Below are 16,193 nucleotides of genomic sequence, written 5' to 3'. Positions count from 1 at the left end.
AGTATTCTAGGTTATTTATTTATTTATTAGATTTATATTCCGCCCTTCCTCCCACTGAGCTCAGGGCTTCATCCATCTCAAAAGGAAAACCTGTTTTAGAAGTGCTTTGGCCATCATCTGTGCAATACGTAGCACGAACTGGCAGCAAACTAAGAACAATTTATTAAAGAAAGCCATCATTAGAATTTTAAATGTAAACGCAACATGATTTATTCTTTATTACGAGATTTGTTCCAGTTACATTGCATAGGATGCACGCAGAAACGTGTAGCAATTTTACAACGAAGGCAATGACCGTTGCTGTCATGCTATTTGACAGAGCCTTATCTCAGTTTAAAATTCTGGGGTGAACTTTGTTTTCAGACACATATCGATACTGACTTTAGAAACTCCAGCGCTTGTGCTAGTGGAGTTATTTCCCCCCCTTGAGGAAAGAACGTTACACCAATATAACAATACCAGATCAAAAAAGTTTGTGCAATATGGCAAGAGCATATATTTTCACAGCGAGACGGAGAACGACCTAGCAAGAAAGAAGATGATGAAAAAGACTGGTCAGTCCATAAGATGTCTGTTGATAGGGCTGGAAGTGTTATTTACATAGTGTGTGCTAATACAGACAAACACTTGACTAGATTGCCACGTTTGTTGCGACGTCTGGGATTTTAAAAACCTGACATCTCGAAGCTTGTGCATAAATTCTTCCGCTTTCCTTACAACAGGGAAGCTTCCAACTCACAGTTACAGAGAACTCTTGAACGCACGATTATGCTCATATCCAACCATTCCAAACAACAACAAACTCACACAAACTCCTCCTTTTTAAAGGGAAATAAAAGCAAACGTTATAAGATCTTAAGGAGTTTGCTATCACAAAAATCCGATTCTAGGAAAACGACGGGGCTGAGAATTGACGGGGTGAAAGAGTGAGGCGGGGAGGGGCGGAGCGTCGAGGCAGAGGGAGCCAGGGGCGGCGCGTGGAACTCCGAGCGTTCCTCCCTGTTCCCCGTGACCCGGCGGCGCGATGGCGGCTGCGGCGGAGCGCACCGATGAACTGGTGCGGGAATATCTGCTCTTCCGCGGCTTCACCGCCACCTTGAAGCAGCTCGATGCGGAGATCAAAGCGGACAAGGAGAAGGGCTTCCGGGTGAGGGTTGCGAGGAAGGCAGGGAGGGAAGCCAAGAGCAGGAATTGGGCTGGGAGGAAGAGGAGGAATTGAGGTTAGCTATTCCCTCATTCTTCTTTCTTTTTCACTTTAACTCACGAACCTGTAACAAACAGGATTATTTGTAAAAATGATCTGCGTCTAGGATTTCGAGTTCAGTGTCGCATTGCCGGTTCACTTGCTGCTTTTGGCTAAAGCCTGGTTTAGGCCTGGTTTTCAGGAGGGGTTGGTTTAGATGGTCTTTGGGTCCTTATGAGCTTGTTAAAAAGCTTTCTGATGACCATCTCATGGAGCCCTTTGCATTTGTACGCGTGTCTAGATTTAAACAAGCCTCCACTTGGAACCAGTTCCCACCCTCCCTGCTGTGATTCAGTAATTCTGGAACAAGTGAAGAGTAGGAACGAAGAGGAGAGTGTCTGAGCATGGTTAGAGTACTTCCCTTTTCCCAGCTGGCTAATTGCAGTAGTCCTTATGCATCTGGGATTAGGGGTAAGGCCAGTATGTAATGGCAAATTGAGAAGTGCAGGGCTCCTTCATGTTAGTCACAGCCACACTGCCTCCCTCTTTTTTCCCCCTACCAGATTGAGAATAAGAATAAGATCTTTGTTAATGCCTTCTCCCACAACAACAGACATCCCTAGGAGGCAATCGGCATGAAAGGGGAGAGTGTTAGTTATTGAGAAGAGTCTTCTCAGTGGCTGATTCACCTCTTTTCACTCTAATTGGTTCCAATCAGCAAGAAAGGACAAGGAAGCATGCTAGAAGACACTTCTCAGTGGCTAAGATGCTCCCCTTTCATACTGATTGCTTGTAGGATGCTACAGACATTGGGATCCTGCTTGCAAAAAAGTAAAGGGTCTCGGACCCACCCTACCCCTGAGACTCTGGGCAGGGCGTGCAGTTAATATAGAGCATGGCACCTCTCTTGGCTTATAAAACCAGAACAGAGCTATTAACAATGAAATCCAAACAAAAATAATCTAAAAATCAGTCCACACAGACAGGCCAGTTTATAAGCCATCAGTTTAACCCATTTCATTGCAATGATCTCTTTTGGCACTTCTCATTGTTCCTGCATGTAATTCTAAATCCCTTTTCAAGCTCATTTTTGTGAGATGACCTCTCCTGTATGTTTGTACTGTTCTTCTTTGCACTGGCTGGCTAAAACTGGCTGGTACTACTGTAGGCCAGTGTTACACATTTAGGTTCTTTGACTGTGCTGAGATTCCATGAGTAGATGCACATTTCAAAAACAAGAGAAACTGATGTGCTGAGGTATCTGTTCAGTTGGAGTGTAGTGATCTGAAATTAGCTGTTTGTTCATATGCATCCTGTGCAGTAACAATCCTCCTATAAGAAGTCATGTCTGGTAACTATATAACATAGGAAGAGCTCTGCTGGATCAGACCAAAGGCCTGTCTTGCAGAGCTTGGAAAAGTTACTTTTTTAAACTACAACTCCCATCAGCCCCAGCCAGCACGGCCACTGGATTGGGCTGATGGGAGTTGTAGTTCAAAAAAGTAACTTTTTCAAGCTCTGCTGTCTTGTTTAGCATCACATGTCCCACAGTGAACAACCAGATGGCTTTTGGAAGTTTTCAAGTAGGACTGTTAGAGCTGTACAACAATGGAACCAATTACCTAGGAAGGTGGTGGGCTCTCCAACACTGGAGGATTCAAGAGGCAGCTGGACAGCCACCTGCCTGGTATACTTAAAGTTGGATTCCTGCCTTGAGCAGGGGGTTGGACTTGATGGCCTTATAGCCCCCTTCCAACTTTACTATTCTGTGTTTCTGTTTTGTGCTGTTGTTCCCTTGCTACTGGTATCCAGAGGCATGCTGTCTCTGAATCTGGAGGTAGTGTGCAGCCATGTCATGACTGGCAGCCACTGATAGTCCTGTCCTGCATGAATTCACCTAAAGCAGGGATGGGGAACCATTTTTAGGAGGAAGGTCTCATTCCTTCATGGGACATCTTCCAGGGTCTGCATGCCAGTGGCGGGCAGGGCCAGGGGAAAAGTGGGCAGAGCCATGGATGTGTTGGCAAAGAAAGAGTGCCTGAATGTATTTTTCCACAGCAGAGTTACAAGGCCAAGACGCTCAGAGTCCGTGCAGATCTCAAGGACAAGTATCCAAGGCAACCAGCTGGCCTTATCTATAAGACTTGGCAGATCTGGCCAGTTGGTGTGGGGGTCAAGGAGTTTGTACAGAGAGAGCTGTGATATATTGTCAGTAAAGTAACTCTTAAAACTTATTGCTTGTCCGGCTCATACCTTCAACTGGCATCTAGCCTGTCACTATACTGTTCTGCATCCTGGGCATCTGCTTGCGCCAGATCCAACATCCAACAGGATGTGACTGTATTTATTTATTTATTAATTATTTGATTTATATCCTGCCCTTCCTCCCGGTAGGAGCCCAGGGCAGCAAACAAAAGCATTAAAAGCACTTTAAAACATAATAAAAACAGACCTTAAAATAAAACATATTTAAAAACTTTTAAAAAAAGCTTTCAAGACATCGTTTTTTAAAAAAATTAAAAACATATTGTTAAAAAAAAGTTTAAAAACATTAAAAAGTAATTCCAACACAGACGCAGACTGGGGTAAGGTCTCAACTTAAATGCTTGTTGAAAGAGGAAGGTCTTCAATAGGTGCCGAAAAGATAACAGAGATGGCCCCTGTCTAATATTTAAGGGTAGGGAGTTCCACAGGGTAGGTGCCGCCACACTAAAGGTCCGTTTCCTAGGTTGTACAGAACAGACCTCCTGATAAGATGGTATCTGCAGGAGGCCCTCACCTGCAGAGCGCAGTGATTGGCTGGGTATATAAGGGATAAGACAGTCTTTCAGGTATCCTGGTCCCAAGCTGTATAGGGCTTTGTACAACAAAACTAGAACCTTGAACTTGGCCCGGTAGCAAATGGGCAGCCAGTGCAATTCTTTCAGCAGCGTGGTTGGCAAGCAGTCTTGCTGCCGCATTTTGCACCAACTGCAGCTTCTGGACCAACCTCAAGGGCAGCCCCACATAGAGTGCATTACAGTAATCCAGCCTGGAGGTTTTTTTGTTATCTGTTATCTGCAGGACTTGTTACTTGACCAAATTTCAGTGGGGTGTATGTGCATGTGAATAATTGTCCCTCTTCCTTTTGACACCTGTTATAGCAAGGGCTGGGAACCTGTCACCCTCCAGGTGTTCCTGGACTACAATTCTGTCACATTGGCTATTCTGGCTGGGATTGATGGAAGTTGGAGTCCCGCAACATCTGGAAGGCCACAGATTCCAAACATTGCACGGTAGTATTTCAGTACTGTTGAGCCCCCTTTTCCATTTTTTTTCTTTGAAGTCTCATTTGTTATACTGATTAAGTCTAAGGTTGGTATTTCATGGTTCTTTGGGAATTTTCTATATAAAGATGCAGTAAAAATATTTGCAGAATTTATCTAACGTCAGATTACACTAGTATACATTGTCCTCCAGAATTGTTTCTAGAAATCTTGCCCTGTGTGTCTGGTCTCAAACACAGATACATGTAGCATTTGTTACACTTTCATTCATTTGAACAAAGACACAGGTCCTAAGAATATTTATCATGTCTTATGTAAGGAATGTGTCAGAAGGCTCCAAGTGTGCATGTATAATATTCCCTGGCTTTAAAAAAATTCTAACACAAATATGTTGACTTGCACAGATCATATTCAGTACAACTGCAGGCTAAGGGACATTGCCCATGTTAAGGTTTGTGAAGGAATGACATGTGATGATCACTCTTGACACTTTTCACACTAAAAAAAGATACATGTGTTTATCACAGATGCTGACCTACCTATTCCTTTCCTGAGTTTTCCTAAACAGAAGCATTTTCTAAAGGCGGATGAGGAACCTGACCAGCCAGCAGGGCAGTTCATTATGCCCCCTACCCCTCATGGTCCAAATTTGACATGTGGTCAGGTGATGATTGCTGGGACTTCAAAGCACTATAGAGGGCTTGCAAAGAGCCTTGAAGGCTCTTTGTAGCACTACTGATCAGCAGGCTTGAAATCAAAGCCTATCAGCTGATGGGCAATGATTTCAAGCCTGCTTTCTGTAGGGATTGGCTGCATGATCGACTTCCCTATGGGGAACTTGACCATGCAGCCAATCCAGACACTTCTCTATCTGCTCTATCTGTCAGATGTGGGGCAAGTAGGCATGGTTTGAAGGAAACAGCCTGGACCAAATTGGGACCCGTGTCAGGCCTAATTTGGCCCACAGGCTGGAGGTTTCCATCTCCGAGATAGAAAATAGTCCTGTCTGAAACAGTTCCAAGTGGATTGATTGGGGCAAGCCATTCCCACACTCTCCTTTTTATCAGCGGCAGCTCTATAAAATGGGAATAACTATCCCTTATCTTAGTAAGGAGTTGCCTAGTATCAATGTTGATAGCCTTGTCCAACCTGGTGTTCTCCAGGTTCTCCAGGTATTGTTGAACTCCAACTCTCATCAGCCCCAGCCAGCATGGCCAGTGGTCAGGGATGATGGGATTTGTAATTCAAAACATCTGCAGGGCACCAGGTTGGGGTAGGCTAGCTAGAAAACTAGCACTGTGGAAAACTGATCCAGTGCAATCACTCTTACTGGTCCTGCTGAGAAATTACAGTGTTAAGAATGGCACTACTCTGGTTTGAACAAGATTAGAAATGTTCTGTTGAAACTAACCTCCTTGTTTTCAGTGAGTCCCCAAAAAATGAGTGATAAAAGTTCAGTCTGGATGTGAGAAATGGAAAGAAAAAGTCAAACATACATTTATAGCCTCTTTCCATGCCTTGCTACTGTAATGAGAGGAACATCTACCTGGAAAATCTTGGCCACAAATTCAAGACATCTTCCCCGTTGCCTCTTCCCCCTCCCCCATCGGTAAGCAGTATCACAAAAGCTGTTCTTCCTTTGTATCAGAGATGGGGAACATGTGGCCCTCCAGATGTTATTGGACTCCAGCCCCCTGCCCATTGGCCATGCTGGCTGGTGGAGACCAGAGTTGTAGTCCGAAACATCTGGAGGGCTTTGGATTGGCAAAGGCTGTCTAAGAGGCTCTTACGCAAGTGGATGACAGCCTTACTAGTTTGGATCCAATTTACTAGCTCCTCCAGTACTGCCAGTGGCAGCTCAGAGGCACTAAGGTCTCCCCCAGCCCCCAAAAGAAAATCGGAAGTGTTGCAACTGAACATATTGCCACTTTATTGTGATTGATTTAAGAGCTGAAAAGGAAAGGAAGTCCTCATTTGAGCCTAATAACTAATCCAGGGTGTATACTTCACCCTCATCCTGCTACATAGTTATTGTCATGCCTGCTATTGGTGGCAGACGCTGGCCGTTGCATAGCCAAGAACTAACAGGATTTTTTTTGGGGGGGGGTCTCATTGTCTCTTCAGGTTGATAAGATAGTGGACCAGCTTCTGCAGGTTGTTCACAGCTATGATCTGACAGCCCTTCGGGATTACTGGAGTTACCTTGACAGGCGCCTTTTCAGTCGATTGGAGGATGTGTACCGACCTACAGTGAACAAACTGAAGATTAGTTTATACCGCTACTACCTCATTCATACTGTGCAGGTCTGTCAAGCTGATAGCCTTCCTTCAAAATGCAGTTGCTTTGTTTTAAGATTGGCTGTCTCATCTCGTGTAATAAAATGCTATACACATCCTTTTTCAGCAGATACTTTTAGAAACCACCCTATTTTTGTGATTGTAAGTTGTGTTAAAGTTGTTTTTAACAATGTATTTTAAATGGTTGCAACCTGCCCTGGGACCTCGAAGTAAAGGGTGGGCAATACGTTGAAATCATAATATGCTGCTTGGTGGGAAAGAGACTCCTATGACCCTCTTTGATCCAGAACACAATAAAATCAGTATCTGGAGTTGCTGTTGCTGCAGCATAAAGAATTGAAATCTGACCCCCATTCTGTTTTCTATATTTTAGACGAACAGGAATGACAAGACACAGGAATTCTTTCTCAAGCAAGCCTCTGAACTTCAGAACCAAGCTGAGTGGAAGGACTGGTTTGTTCTACCTTTCATTACAAATCCAGATGCAAATCCTACCTTTGCCACATATTTTACTCGTCAGTGGGCAGACACTTTCATCGTTTCTCTGCACAACTTCCTCAGTGTCTTATTTCAGTGCATGCATATCCTTTTTTGGTGCAGAAGAATAATTTTAATTCTGGAACAGCTTCATCCTGTGTGCTTGTGCACTTGCTCTCGTTAGAAGGTTACAGTGTGTGTATGTGTTGGGGAGCAACTGTGTACTTTCATACTCTGGTCTGACTATGTCGTCTACAACTTGTGGATTCATATCTTTTGCTCTTTCATCAGATAACTGTCCTCGGCCCCACTTTATTAAAATTGTAAAGAAGGCCGAGGCCAGACATAGTACTGGAATATTTTGTTCCAGACTGTAGCCCACAAAAACTGATGTGTCTTAACCAAATCAACTAGGCTAGACACCTGTAGTCAAAAACTTGACTAGTTTTAATGTAAATTGCTATGTGATACTCACCTTTCTTTAGACTACTGGCGCTTTGAGTTCAAGATCTCAAAACTTACCTGCTTGTCTGTTTGCTTCCTTCCAGCAGAACTAGGGTTGCCAGGCTCAGGGCCTGAGACTGATCCTGTATCTTTAGGAGAAGAGAAAGTCAGCCAAGTGCAGGTGTTCTTGCAACACTGTAATGGGAAAAACCACAAGGTGGAATTCTCCCTTCCCCCTGCACAACTTTTAAAGATACAGAGGACCTCAAGAGGTCCTCTGTATCTTTAAAAGTTGTGCAGGGGGAAGGGAGAATTCCACCTTGTGGTTTTTCCCATTACAGTGTTGCAAGAACACCTGCACTTGGCTGACTTTCTCTTCTCCTAAAGATACAGGATCAGTCTCAGGCCCTGAACCTGGCAACCCTAAGCAGGACACATCTACTCTGATCGCTTGGCCCTGTGTGAGATTTTTCCCCCTGCAGCCAAATTTACCTTTCACTTTCCTCACAGAAGGTACTCATTGTTTCAGTATTCTGTATCATTTGTGAACATTCCATGACTTCAGTGCAGCTCAGCCATTTTCTGGGTAGACTTTCAACAGTAGGCAGGTGATAGGTAGCAGCCAGTTTTTTTCTGTTTTGGATAATATATAACTGTCGCTTCTTTTTCCCACCCCAAATACATAACAATTATAAAAACCTTGAGCAGTGAGGGTGAAACAAAATAGAATAATAGAAATAACATGAATGCAGCAGGATCTTCCAACTCATTCAACCTCACTGTTTTTATAACAAAAGAGTATCGCAGCACCTCAAAGACCAGTACATTTGTTATGTGATAACATTATGTTTGCTCCCAACAGACTGACACAGCTACTCCTCTGGAAATTAATGCATTTTTAACATTTGTTTTAATTTTCAACAGTAGATTTACAATAAGCCACTTCTTAACTCCTGGCCACCAAGGACAATACCAAACAAGTCTTAGAATGCCCTTAGAAAACACTGTCCTGGCTGGGGCTGGTGGGAGTTGTCCAGAACATCTGGATGGCAAAGACTGCTCTGAAGGTTCACCAAAGCCTAAATGGGATAATATTATCCCATATAAATGTGTTTGTCTTTAAGCTGCCACACAAACTGATGCCCTCCAAAACATCTGCATCAGAGAAAGGAGTTCCATTGTTGTCTTAGATTTTCATCCTTAACCTTTCTTACCTGTACCAGTAATCTTGAACTTTGAGACAGAATGTCAGAGGAATTGTTTTCTACAAGAAGAAAATGAAATTCTGCGTCAAAAGGTAAGAATGGCAGTTTTTAAGATGTATTTTCCAGTTTAAGCAATTAAATTGGGCTATTGGCTTAGGGTCAATAAAATAGCATGTGGTATAAACCATTGCTTACATCAGTGTTCATGGAAATTGCAGTCTATCCCTCTCTGTTCTCTCCATACCCCACCCTCCTTTTTTTTTTAGCTGTTTGCCTTGCAGGCAGAGCACTTCCGAATGAAGAAAGAGGAACAGCCGCAGCAACAGGAGGAGGAAGAGCTGATTCTTCATCACAAGCTTCCTTCCTACGTGGCCAACATGGACCATCTGGGGGACTCAGAGCTGTGAGTCTGCATGTTAGAGGCCAGGTCAAGTGACTGCATGACTGGATGGCAGAGATGGATCTTGGCCCTTTTACAGTTGTTTGCTTGCTGGCACACTTGGACAGGCAGTTTTGGAGAAGTGTATGTTCTTTCAGAAAGATCTGCTGCTGGGTGTTTTCTCTTTCTTCCCCCCCACCCCACCTTGGTTCATGCCGAACTGATTGGTAGACATCTCTCTTTTAAAAAATCATTTAATGGAACAGCCTTTTTAAAGGAACTTTCTATGGCAGCTTCATATCTTGCTAAGTAAAGCTTTAGAGACTTGGTTGAAAATGTGGGAAATCTCATCTATGCCAATTTTACTGCTGTTGGGCATTGTGCAGCTCCCTGAATCCATCAAGCTCCCTTAGTGACTTTATTTATTTAATTTCCCTTGGTCGGTCCATCCTCCCATGTCTGGGGTTGTACACTTGAAAGGTTTGGTGTAGGCTCTGTCTCCTTGCACCCATCCTAACACAGCTGTTATTCCAGGAGCAGCAGTTAAAATGGGGTCACTTCTTGCTTAACTCTAGCAAATTGCATATAATGGAAGTCCACTTCATAATGGCCTTGTTACATTCAATTGCCCTAATCCTGAGCTGGTAGGAAGGAGCACAGAAAACTCTGCTGTTATTACTGTAGTGCACAGCATGATGATGACAGTGGACCTTTTTGTCCTCTTATGCACCTGCTGCCATTGTCTATATAGGTTATACTTGTTGCCATACTGAGGAATAATTAGACATGGTGGTAATTACTGTACCATCAATGGCCATGGAAATGTCCAGGGTGATGTAAGCAAAAAAAGAGAAGTCCCTGCTGTGAAGGCTTTACAGTATGCTGGCTGGGGCTGATGGGAGTTGTAGTCCAAAACATCTGGGGGACACCAGGTGGGGGGCTACCTTACAGTCTAAATTCATATTCATTTAGAAGCGGCATCTGGTGCAGCTAATGATCTAAGTGGGGATTGCATTGCATATACATGTGAACAGTGAGGTGAACTTTAATTGGCCCATAGGCTAATGCTGATCTAGCACAGATGTAGCAGTTTGTGAGCAACAGGATAAAAAAATCTCTGTGGTAATTCTCTTAGAAATTGACTTCTCTGGTTTAGAGTCTGTGATGTAGAATTTTTTGGGTTGACTGCATTTTTTTTAAATTCCCCTCACCCTCAGTGACATGACATGCAACCAAAGAAGCACTGCTCACTCTCTCCAGACCCGAGGGGGATTCCTGTCTTCCTTGCTGTCTCAGGGTAAAAAGGGCCCCTCTAGAGTGATGCAGGCAACAGGAACCAACTCAGCACAGACTGGCATGACACTGGCAGGCAAGAAAGAACAGTCAAACCACCAGGTGAGACATGGAGAAAGAGCAGGCAGGCTCTTTTGTTTCCCTCCCTTTGTTGAATGTTTGCGTTTAGAACTAGACTGAGCATCTGCTGTGTTGATCCAATGCCTTATTTACAGGTCACCTTTTTGAAGCATGTCCATAAGGGTACTTTTCTTATTCCGATACATTATTTTATTTCATTTTTCATCGAGCATGATCCCAGCACAGCTTACATTAGATCTGATTAAAACAATAGCATTCCATAAAACCATTAATAACCACTAAATAACGAAGTAAGTAATATTCAAAACCACCTAATCAGTACAGCATAATCACAGTTACAAAGACCAGGATGAAAAAAACCATAAGACACTGCCAAACACTCAGTAGTGAAGGTATAGCCACACCTCTAAGGGGAGGGAGTGGCACAAGTGTGCACTTTCTAGCTGTCCTCCACGTTAAGCCATATGAGTTTGCTCCTGGCAGATAATTGTATTCTCCGTCTTGTCCAAGAATGTGACTTGGCTATACTAAGGAGAGATACATCCAACAGCCACTCCTCAAATTTAAAGCTAAAGAAAGAGATTATATTTTGGTACAGCAACCCAGGAAAACACCTGGGAAGATAACAGGCTCTTGGATCAACTGAATCAAGTCACAGCTGGTGCTGCAGATGCTCCCCTCCCTGAATACGTGTGCTATTTCCAAGCTGGGTAAAGGTGTAAAGAAGACTCACTGAGTAAAACCTACAACTAGAAGAAGTGGAAGGTGCAATGCAGGGACAGAAACTTTTCCAACTCAATTGTTGTTAATCTGGGACCCCAACAGAACATTGACCCTCATTTTTCTTAACCCTTACCTGGCCATATGAACCTGAATATGTCAAGATTGGAAGGAGTGTGAGGAGAGAGGGTGTAAGGGATCATACTGTTTTATTGCAATAATGTGAAAACCCTAATAAACTATACATGAGGAAAAGAGAAGACGATGGAACCAATCATGTGCAAAGCTTCTTGCACCTCCAGGCGATGCTCCTGGATAAGTTACTAGAACAGTACCAGCACTGTCAGTTTTGGCAGAAGACCCAGGAGAACACAGCTTGACAAGTCTTCTCCTTGCCTTCCAGAGTACCAAAGGAAAGGAGGCAGCAACTGGCTGCAAGGAATCAAAAAGTCACTTCAGTGGCCTGGTGGCAACAGAGTCCAGCTCACTACAGCAGCGTCAGAGGCGACTGCAGGATCATGGGAAGGAAAGGAAAGAGCTTTTATCTAAAACAGCTTCCCAGGTATGGACTGGTGTGTCAGATAGATTAAAACAGTGGTTCCCAAACTTTTCCCCCCAAGGTCCACCTGAAAATTGCTGAGAGTCTTGGCAGGCTATTTAATTATTTTTCTGCCTGTTGTAACAATTGTTATGCACCCTACTAGACGCTGTATTATTTTTAATTGTATTGTTGTGCCTCTTTATTTCTTATATTGTATTTTATTGCATTACTAATTGAATTCCATGGAATACAATATGAAATGCAATACTAAATAATACAATACAATATAGGAAATGAGAGAAGCAATAACATACAATTAAAAATCAATATGAATATTTAAAGCACTGTCTCTGCACTTCACAGTCATTCCTCCTGCTGTTCTTCACCGACATAATGCAGGCCACCTGCATGAAGCTCATGGACCACTGTTGGTCCATAGACCACAGTTTGGGAACCTCTGGATCAGCAAATGGAGTAAAGTCTTTCCTGCATCTCTCTGAATGGTAAAACGCATGCAGGACAGTCTAATAATATTTAGGCTGATGATTCTTTTAAGGAATGTTGATTCATACATGCCTGAACGAACAATTGTTTACTGTGCTGATTTTTAAAAATGAGAGTCTTATGTTTGAATCAAGCAAGGGATGAAGAGTCAGCCCCGTTTGTTCTATCCAATGACATCCTCACTGGTGGATCAAGACAGGGACAAAGGGTTCTTGTTAACCCTCTTTTCCCTAGAGTGGGCAGCAGCGGTGTCTTGGATGGAGTTCTTGCCTTGTGCACTTCAGGAGCTCAGTCCCATTTTCTGGTTTGTGGTTCTCACACATGGGCATGAATCTTTGGCACAGCCTTTCCTGCTGTTGATACTAGGGAGTGTGATGCTAAAGAGCACTTTTGCCTGTGTGTTTGCTTGGAAGAAATGCCATGGCATGCACAGGAATGGATCCCTGCAACTTGGCTAGATGGGAAGCTCCTGTGGGCTGGAATAGGTCCACAGGCCTTCAGTTGCCTGCAGTAGCAGTAGGATGTTGGTGCTCATAGCGCTAAACAGCTTTCCTGTCTGAATGGAGTGGGTCCCTGTTCTGTGGTATCTTCATTTAGAGCATTGACCTCCAATGACAACAGCTGTGCGTAAGGAAGTGACAGGCTGATCTTGTTACACATAGATGCCTTGCGTCTAGAAAAGCTGTCCCAGCAGCACAGAACATAGAAACCAAACTCCCTTCAAACTAAAAAAATATCTTTAAGAAACCTTAGAGCACAGATCATAACTTCCTAATTCCCTTTTCATTTCCCTTTTTTCCTCGAGTTTTCACTGTATTCTAAGACTTGATGATCAGAATTGCTCACAGTTTGCTCAATTTAGGTGCATCATAGGGTTATATAACAACATGATATCTGCTGTTTTTATTCTCAATCCTCTTCCTAGTCATTCCTAATGTAGAATTTGCCTTTTTCATTGCTGTACTTCACATTGAGCTGACATTTTCAGTTAGCTTTTCTCTGGGACCCCAAGATCTCTTTCCTGGATGGTTAAAAGTCACTTTAAATCCAATTTTTTGTTATGAATGCAGAATACATCCTTTTTGTCTCAGTAGACATGAATTATTGAATCTAATTGGTCATTCTCTTGCAAAGACACCAAGTTTGGAGAGACCGTTTTGGAGGTTTTTGGAGTTCTGCAATCTGCTCTCCCTATCTGAATAATTTTGTTTTGCAAACTATTTATCCCCAACTTCAGATTATCTGATTAAGTTAAATAACATTTGTCTCAGTACAGCTCTTTGTGAGACCCATTGTATGCTTCCTTCCATTTTGAAAACTATCTGATTGCTCCTGTCTACTGTTTTCTTTCTTGGTTACTGTCCCATAAAAGGAAAAGGAAAAAAGGGGGGGGTACCCCAAAATGCTTGAAAAAATATTATTTATTAGAACAAAAGCCCAACGCATTTCGGCCACTCAGTAGTTTGGCCTTCGTCAGGGGATGAACTGGTCTAAAATATTCTTCTCTAGCAGATCTGCTCAAACTAATAATGACCACCAAGGTCATTTTAGACCAGTTCATCCCCTGACGAAGGCCAAACTACTGAGTGGCTGAAACGCGTTGGGCTTTTGTTCTAATAAATAATATTTTTTCAAGCATTTTGGGGTTCCCCCCCCTTTTCCCTTTCTTTTGCTTTTGGATGCTTGTCACCATCTGCTGTTGGATTTGTCCCATAAAAGGGCCAGTATGTTTTATTTCCTCTGTAGGTTTCTTTGTGTGCCACCTTGCTGAAGAGGGGATGTTTCTGCCTCTACTTGGGATTTTCCACTTTCTCTGTATTGCTCTGTGTGTGTATAGATATTGTTGTGGAACATCTGGTTTTCAAGGTCTTATCAGGAAGTGGCAGTCACAGAATCTTCCTAGCATTTCCAACTGTCAACTACTAAGTGAGGAAATGATTACTGAACCCCAGTCTTGGCAATGATAATTCTTTCTGGACACAAGAAATAATCTTCTACTTAGCAGAATCTCAGAGTTTTACTTTTTGCTACCACCAATGTGGAGGGCGAGGTCTCCTACTTACCTGCCCTATGGAAGGAGCTGTAGTTGACTGTAGTAGAGCACATGCTTTGCATTCGGAAAGTCCCAGGTTCAATCCCTGGCGCCTCCAGTTAAAAAAAGTCAGGTAGCAGGTGATGGAAGATGCTTTTGCCCAAAGCTGTGAACAATACCATACATTCAAAGCGTATGACTTCCCTCCCTAGTGTCCTGGGAGCTGTAGCTTGTTAAGGGTGCTGGGAATTGTAGTTCTGTGAGGTGTAAGTTACAGTTCCCAGAAGTCTTGGGAGGAGAGTGATGGGATTTAAATGTATGGTGTAGGTGACGCCTAAGACTGTGAAGAAGCTTTACCTGCCACTGTAGATAATACTGGACAAGATGGACAAATTGTCTGATCTGGCATAATGCAACTTCATATGTTTCTGTCCATATACAGATTTTGCCTCTTCATCTCCCACACTAAGGCTTTCTTCAGATGTGATAGCTGAACAGCCACTTCCTTGTGGCTGGGGCTCCAAAACAGGCGTAACCTTTGTAAACAGTAACTACATGGATTGGGCAGGTCACATGCCATATAATCACAATTAAAATGCAGAAACATATGCAGGAATACCATTAAAGCAGTAGTAAAATTAAACACCAAAAGCTTCCATGGGGATCTCTGTTGTTAACATGGGGACACGCACCATGATCCCTTCCATCTATGTCATTGCCATTTAAAAACATTACACTACACTATGAAGAAGTGGGTTTTTGGCGACTACACCATGTTAGTCAAGTTGCTTTTTGGTGCTAGTCAACCCCCACATTGGCTTAGGAGTTGCTGTGTGATTCGTCCATTCCATGTTGTTGCCACTTACAAACATTAAAAGTAAGGCATCACGTTATACCACACAGAAGAGGCTTTTTAACACCAACCAAAGAGATACAGCCTTTATGTCCCATTTACTGTTTTTCTACATCTCTTAACAGCCCAATTAATGGCAGGGGTTTGTGGGGAGCTTTTTCAGATATGGTGAGTTATCCATTTTACTGTGAGAGCTGTGGATCGACTTCCTCTTATCCATGAGTGTGGGGAAGGGTGTGCTTGCAGCTGATATGCTGGAATGAAAACTCCAGGCGCTGGGAGGCAGATGCTGCCCTTCCTTGCTTTGCATATAAAAGGCCTTTCCCCAAAAACTAGTTTCTCTGAGAGTGGGTGGAACATGCAGAACACGATGCAAAACTCTGGCCTTGGTTACCTAAAATGTTTTACTCCTTTAGCACACTGAGATGGGCATGAGTAGCTTAACTGATTTTCCTGGCTTGCTGTACTATATGCAGGGTCCTTCTCTTGGTTTAGGGGCAGAATGTTGAGAGGAAGATGGAGGCTAGTACCAGTGAAACAGACCCATCCCCTGAGCTGCATGCTGAGCAAGCAGAAACCCTGACCAAAGTTTCCGGGTCCAGCATAGATGCTGGAGGCATCAGGCAAGAGCAGCCATTCATTGTCTTGAGCCAAGAAGAATATGGAGAACACCACTCATCCATCATGCATTGCCGGTAAGGGGTACTTCCCCTTGGGGAAAGAGTGGATGGCGATCAGAGAGCCGTTGTGGTTCAGTGGATTGAGTACTAGACTTGGATTTGTGGAATCTGAGCTCAGCTATAGAGTAAGCTATGGAGCACAGCTAAGTCCCAGTCCCGCAGCCTCTGCTCCCAGTTTGAGATATGCAAACAAAGTCTTGACTTCATAAGGATTGGAAAGGGTTCTGCATGTTAAAA

General features: G+C 43.3%; 1 protein-coding gene across 1 annotated transcript in view; it reads left to right on the top strand.

Annotated features, from left to right (window-relative positions):
• Nucleotides 1-940: 940 nt before the first annotated feature.
• Nucleotides 941-16,193, top strand: part of WDR91 (WD repeat domain 91) — a 36,784-nt gene continuing 21,531 nt past the window's right edge. The window contains exons 1-8 of the mRNA XM_061639430.1: nt 941-1,147; nt 6,574-6,753; nt 7,121-7,328; nt 8,883-8,965; nt 9,140-9,276; nt 10,470-10,647; nt 11,750-11,908; nt 15,772-15,971. Coding sequence (XP_061495414.1) covers nt 1,025-1,147; nt 6,574-6,753; nt 7,121-7,328; nt 8,883-8,965; nt 9,140-9,276; nt 10,470-10,647; nt 11,750-11,908; nt 15,772-15,971 — 1,268 coding nt within the window. The 5' untranslated portion in view covers nt 941-1,024. The remainder of the gene's footprint in view (nt 1,148-6,573; nt 6,754-7,120; nt 7,329-8,882; nt 8,966-9,139; nt 9,277-10,469; nt 10,648-11,749; nt 11,909-15,771; nt 15,972-16,193) is intronic.

This window comes from Rhineura floridana, chromosome 8 (assembly GCF_030035675.1).
Source record: "Rhineura floridana isolate rRhiFlo1 chromosome 8, rRhiFlo1.hap2, whole genome shotgun sequence".
NCBI classification, from domain to species: Eukaryota; Metazoa; Chordata; class Lepidosauria; order Squamata; family Rhineuridae; genus Rhineura; species Rhineura floridana.
Note: the sequence above shows the minus strand (reverse complement) of the source record. Positions and strands in the feature narration are given on the sequence as shown.